The sequence below is a fragment of the Epinephelus fuscoguttatus genome, linkage group LG18, assembly GCF_011397635.1.
Source record: "Epinephelus fuscoguttatus linkage group LG18, E.fuscoguttatus.final_Chr_v1".
Classification (NCBI taxonomy): domain Eukaryota; kingdom Metazoa; phylum Chordata; class Actinopteri; order Perciformes; family Serranidae; genus Epinephelus; species Epinephelus fuscoguttatus.
Window position 1 is genome coordinate 29,458,773 of NC_064769.1, and position 6,174 is coordinate 29,464,946.

The window sequence follows — 6,174 nt, forward strand, 5'->3', positions numbered from 1 at the left end:
ATTTGGTTATAAGGAATAAACCCGTCTGTACTTTTGTCTGCGAGCCAAGGTCTTTGCAGACTTCTTTTCATTTCCAGCAGAAGTGCACTGCTGCCTCCCACTGCTTAAAAACAACAGTGCATTTGTTCTTTGCACATGAAAATAATGTGTGAGTTTATTTGCATCTAAGGGAGCGATCACACTGAGAGGAAACGCTAGAAACACGACCCCAGTAAAACCATTGTTTTCCTATGATATGGCCATCTGACCGGCGTTCAAGCGTCTTTTTAGACGGGCGTTTTTCCGGCGTCTTTTTAGACGTACGTTTTTGTAGACGCTTCTTTTTTAGACGCTGAAAAGTTAAAATATTTATATTTTAACTTTTTGAGCATCAGACGCCAGTAGCTAATGCGCATTGAATAAGCGCTTCCAGTGTTTCAAGTGTCTTTGAAGCGTCCGCGTCGCTAGCGTCTCATTTCTGTGTGATGGCCCCCTAAAGCGGGGAAAAGAAATCAAATCCCATATCGCAAGACTTCAGGCACGGTATGAGATCACTGCTTGTTCTCGCGATATTTCGGCCGCGCTTTGGAAAGCAGAGCTAAATGGTAAACAAACATGGCACCACACCGGTAAGGTAAGACAACACGTTTACATGTTGTTTTCTATATGTTCTCTGACATTTATCCTAACGATATGAGGCGGTCTTTGTGGAAAAAAAGCTTGTTTAGAGGACTAACTTTGCACTTGAAATGATGCCCGTTCACTTACGTTTTAACAGGTCTGACGCTACTATGCACCCCGGCTGTATCTAGGCTAACGGTTAACATGCTAACTATTATTTCTATGTCACTAGTCACTTGAAACAAATTTAGGACAATAGGAGACAGGTTGAAATAAACCGAAATTTCCCTTTAAGATGCATATGATGGATTCTAATGCCAGGTGTGAACAGACCCACTTAGAGCTGTCCACTTCTGATTTGATCACCCAGGATGCATGTTAATAGCAGGGGTAAACAGAGTCTCCGTGGTTTATTAACACCTGAAACCAGATACCAGTGATTTATAGCTCCTTTTTAGCTCCTTCTTTATTAGTGTTAGTATGAGCTATTTTTCAGTTATGAAGTCTTTCCAGGAATCTCTGTCGTCCTTTATTGAGGTTTTTATATACCTTTTGATGTAAGTAACAGTTCCCCCTGCTTCTAGTCGTTGTGCTAAGATAAGCTAAACTACATGTCATCAGCTCTAAAGGGCCTTGTAGCATTTTTAGCTGTGTTTTGGTTTTATAGTCTGCAACTTTATTGTTTTAATTCCCTTTCATTTCTCTCAACAGCTCAGTTTCCTGTTGCTGCAGGCAGCTGTATCCAGCAAAAATGGCCAGAAACACAACTTTAAATGACTGTTAGCAGGTGCATTTACCCTATCAACTGTAGTATCCTGTCAATAGCAACACTACCTGGATTCATGTTGTCAAAACACTGGTAATCCTGAAAGATCATTGAGTGCATTTAGTCTTATCTGCCCACATCAAATTAAGGTCACAACATTCAGCAGCAGTTCACAGTCCTGTCGGTGTCTGACAGGACTGTGAACCGCTGTTGGCCGAAAGTAAGATAAGCGACGATGGGAGGTGTTTTCATTATTCTGCTGTGCAACAGAGGGATCACAATATACACATGACTGAAAAGCAAATTCCTGGAAACATTTATGAGGCATACACATGACAAAGCATTTACTTTTCAACACATCTTAGTGAGATCTTTATGAGACTATGTGACTCTAAAACAAGTCAGCGAGTGACTGTATATAATGACCAATTATTTATTCTATAATTCCAGATGAGATGTCACACTACTGACAATAATCATGTATTTGTTTTAGCTCCAAACAGAGCTATGAAAAAACACTGTTTGCTATATCGTTATTCAAGTTACGTCACATAAAAATAAGCCAGAGAAGGCTTGTGTTCTGATCAGACCTGTCGCTGCATGTCAGTCTCAGTCTTGGATTATTAATGTGGTATCAAAAAGCTCCTCATCAGACTCTGAATTATTCTTAATGACATGCTCTGTGTTTGCGTGAGGGGTTACAGGTAAGTGCCATGTCAGTCCTTGAGAAAGAGCGTCCATTAGAGGCTGATTTTAGTGCAGTTCAGTATCCTTCATTGGCCCAGGTCACCTCATAGTCTGGATACCGAGCCTTCAGCTTCTCAGTGGCTACTGCGTGGTTTGCTCTTCCATATCCCTGTAATGTAAAGTAACACATCATAGCTCTAGAGTTAGAAAATGACCATTCAATCAAGCTCAAATAATCAATATTTAACCCTGAATTTCATGATAATGTAAAAGGGGTCACTCATTCAGCAGGACTCCCTCACCATGGAGTATCCATAGACGTGGATCTTCTTGTCCTGTGGATCATGTTTGATCCTCCCTCCTCCGATACACTCACAGTCCAGGTCGCCGCTATTTTCCAGCTCCTCAGAAACCTTTTCATAGATGTCAGCTGCAAGAAAAACCCGCCAAAAGACAAACTGACAGGTGAGCAACGCTGCACTTTCTGATTTCTAGATATAACGGTGGAAAATACAGAAGGCTCAGCATTCCTAACTTGTGACAGAAGAGGAATTTGTGCCACAGATTTTTGGCATTAATATTTACTTTTATAAATAACAACTGCGACTGGGATTTCGGCTTTAACACATTTGTTTGAAATAAACTTGTGAATGAAGCTGCTAGTGTTTGAGTCGCCAACTGTCCATAAAATATGTTACTGCATCATCACAAATGGAGGCCGCCATCTGGTGTTTAGACAAGGTTGATGACTTGTTAGATAAACCTGCATGTGCTCCACTTCAGATGATACTTCAGATTATGAATATGCTCACAAATAGTCTGTAACTCCTGCAGGCCTGGGTAGTAAAACGCATGATAAATTAAACAAAGAAATAAAGGGAAACACAACACACATTGTTACGCGTATTTCCTTTTCATGCAAACCACAACACAGAAAACACAGTGAAGAGGTGTATTACACTTCAAATAATATCAGTTTAGCCCTCCACTAACTTGACGGGGAAAAAGTGATTTAATCGTGTGGCTCTTATAAACTTTCCACATGCTACTGGACCCAGTGGATCAAATTCTGATAGTAAAACAAGTCATTTTGCCAGGGTAGTGGCATTCAAAGAAAGTCATCCACTGATTTACGGATGTTTCATTTAAAATGTAAGTCAATGGGAAAAAGTCATTTTGGGCTGAAATTGTACTTCCACTTCCACTTCAAAGCCTGGTGCACTTCCTGGAGGCCTCGCCCGTATCGACAAATCAAACACCAGCTCTAGATAGGACCATCCACGTTTTCACGTCAGCCACCTAAAGCAGGGTTTATACTTCTACGTTGAATCGACACCATACCCTATGCTGTAGCCCGATGTGTGCACCTTCCCAGAATTATTTTATTTACTTTAATTTCACAGATAAGAAATAATAAATTGTGAAGACAATAAAGCCTCCACAAAAATAGCATTTTAAGTCTTGTGTGTGATTTATCCTGGCTTCATATGAGCAGAGGAAATGTCAGCTCATTGCTAGGCTAATTTATACAATGTAAAATGCCATAGGCTTGTGCTAATGACATTAGCACGTTGTATTTGTTTGGACAACGTATTTAGTATAAGACAGTTTTTTTTCTGTGAACCTTATGAGATGCAATGGAGCTGAATTCTGTAACGTTACCTTTGTTGTCCCTGGCTTCATATGAGTAGAGGAAAAGTCTGCTAGCTGCTAGGCTAATTTATACAATGTAAAATGCCATAGGCTTGTGCTAAAAACATTAGCATGTTGTATTTGTGGGGAAAATGTGTCCAGATAAAGACAAGTGCTTTGTCTGTGAATGCTGCGAGTTATAGTGAAACTGATTTGTGTACTTGTTTGAAACTGTTGCTATTAAAACATGTTTAATGTGTGTTTTCTATCAACTAAATTGTACAGCACTTCACAGAAACCTGACTGCTGACTAATGTTGTGGAGGTGTAACTGCAGAGTGACGCAGACACACCATCGCACAAGTATAAATGCTTGCAACCGCGTAGGCCACGTGTGTAAGCTACGGCGTAGGATCTGCATAGAGCTGATGCACGAGTATAAATCTGACATTGGTTCTCTTACATGCTTGGCATAGGTAGAAATTTCAGCACTGCAACCTCACCACTAGATAGCACTAAATCCTACACACTGGACCGTTAAATGCAAAATACCTGACATAAAGTGAAACTAATGATACACTGCAACCAAAATTCAAACACAGGACTGACTGACTCCAAAATGTAAGGTCTGATTAAATGAGAGTGGTGGTAATTCGGCTTCATGGCCATTTTAGAGGCAGTAATTTACTCCAAAGGTTGTTTCTAGTATTTTGTCCACCATGTTAACATCCATGAGGATAGGCTGAATATTAGAAACACCTCTCAGTGACAAAAATCTATACAGCCTCCAAAGTTACCACAAAGTTGAATGAGCCAAAACTAAACATCAGAACCTCCATGAAGCTATGTTTTACTGTAAGGCTGTTGTATTGGACTGCATTAGCTTATGCTAGGTACTCCGGACTCACCGTGGTACTCAGCCCAGCCGTATCCTCGGACTATATCTATCTCCGAGTCGTCTCCCGGCTCTTTGCTGTGAACTCTGATCAGGACGTACTTAAACACACCGGACGGGTCGATGTCTGCCCGCGGTATGTTGGCCATCAGAGCTGCAGCCTTCGTCTGGGTGCACATCTCCAGACCTGTCAGCGACACCACCAACACACAAGCTAACAGACAAAATGCCTGTACTTTCACTACAGACGCCGTGTCTGTCTACACAGAGAGATGTACAGCTTCAACGGACGGCTCTGTTCAATTATTTTAGACGTGAATGGACCCACATGAACTCACTACAACTGAAAACGGTTCCTCCACAGTCACATCTCTTCCGCCGAGCAGTAATAAGGGAAGGACTTCCGGTCACAGCCTTCAAAATAAAAGTCAACAAGCAAGCTCTGAATCCTCATGTTAGCTTTTTACTTAGACTTAGATTTTTCTTTGATGATAATAATAATAATAATAATAATAATAATAATAATAATAATAATATCCATGTCTTGAAACTTGCGAGGAAAGCTGGAAACTTTCTATTTGTGTTTTTTATGTTTAATTTTATTGTCTTTTCTTTTGTTTTCCTTAGTTACCTAACAACGATTACTCTCTATGTCTAGATATGGCAGAACTCTATGTTTATGAGGTGGGAATTATTTGTTTGAAAAAAGAATTTAACTTTACAGACATTGGAGTATGTCTATTTAAATTATGCAAAGATTTTTTTTATGATGCAAAAATATAAATAAATAAATAAATGTTTTAAGGGGGAGAAAAATAAACAATATTGCAGGTCCAAACCGAAACCATCCAAACAATAAGCAGTACTGACTACAGATAGACTTACAATTTAAGTATTTTTAAACCACAGCTATGAGCAGAGTAATGTGTCTCTAGAAAGTGAAATTTCATCATTTATTTAATTTATTTATTTCTCATTCATTTACAATTGAAAGTCAGTTTTTGCAATTTAATTTCAGTTCACTGAGAACTGAATGTGGAAGTATATGGAGAGCTGGATTTTTAAATACAGTTTCAGAGCAACTGAATTCAACTGCATAACATTACATTCAGTTTAAAGCTTGCTGGAATTCCCTTTCAAACTAATACATTCAATTTCAAATTATGGTATATATGTTAAATACAATTATTCAAGTCTAGCAAACATTAAAATGTAAATTATTTGAATTCAGTTTCTGGTGACACATATTGCTGCCCACGAAATCATTTAATCATATTTTATATTTACAGTAATCGTTTTATGTCATTTACCATTGTTATGGTGCAAACTATTAATCAAATCAATTAAGTCTATATCTGTTTAGATATTCATTGATTATTATTATACCCTACAATAATATTCTAACTATTTTACTGACCCCAATTACTGATCTATGAATTCACTAAGTTGGAGGGAGGTTCAAACGACATACAAAACTGACATACAATTAAAACCCCCGCTTTTATTTTGACGGCAACATGACTATGCCGGAAGTTATCGGAACTAGCCGCAAACTTCCGTAAAATAAAGCATTCTGGTAGTTGTAGTCCAGAGCA

The 6,174-nt window shown here is 38.8% G+C and overlaps 1 protein-coding gene across 1 annotated transcript; it reads right to left on the bottom strand.

Annotated features, from left to right (window-relative positions):
* Window positions 1–1,785: 1,785 nt before the first annotated feature.
* phpt1 (phosphohistidine phosphatase 1) lies at window positions 1,786–4,961 on the bottom strand. The gene is made up of 3 exons (XM_049604760.1): window positions 4,593–4,961; window positions 2,356–2,483; window positions 1,786–2,222 (listed from the first exon to the last, which is right to left on the bottom strand). Exons 1-3 carry the CDS (start codon window positions 4,756–4,758, stop codon window positions 2,130–2,132), a joined length of 387 nt encoding a protein of 128 aa, XP_049460717.1. The 5' UTR covers window positions 4,759–4,961; the 3' UTR covers window positions 1,786–2,129.
* Between the last annotated feature and the right edge of the window lie 1,213 nt (window positions 4,962–6,174).

Coding starts and splice junctions, on each gene's coding strand:
- phpt1 (XM_049604760.1), bottom strand. CDS start 4,758: ATGTGCACCCAGACGAAGGCTGCAGCTCTGATGGCCAACATACCGCGG. Junction 2,484..4,592: donor CGGCTGGGCTGAGTACCACG/GTGAGTCCGGAG, acceptor TTTTTCTTGCAG/CTGACATCTATGAAAAGGTT. Junction 2,223..2,355: donor ACGTCTATGGATACTCCATG/GTGAGGGAGTCC, acceptor TTTACATTACAG/GGATATGGAAGAGCAAACCA.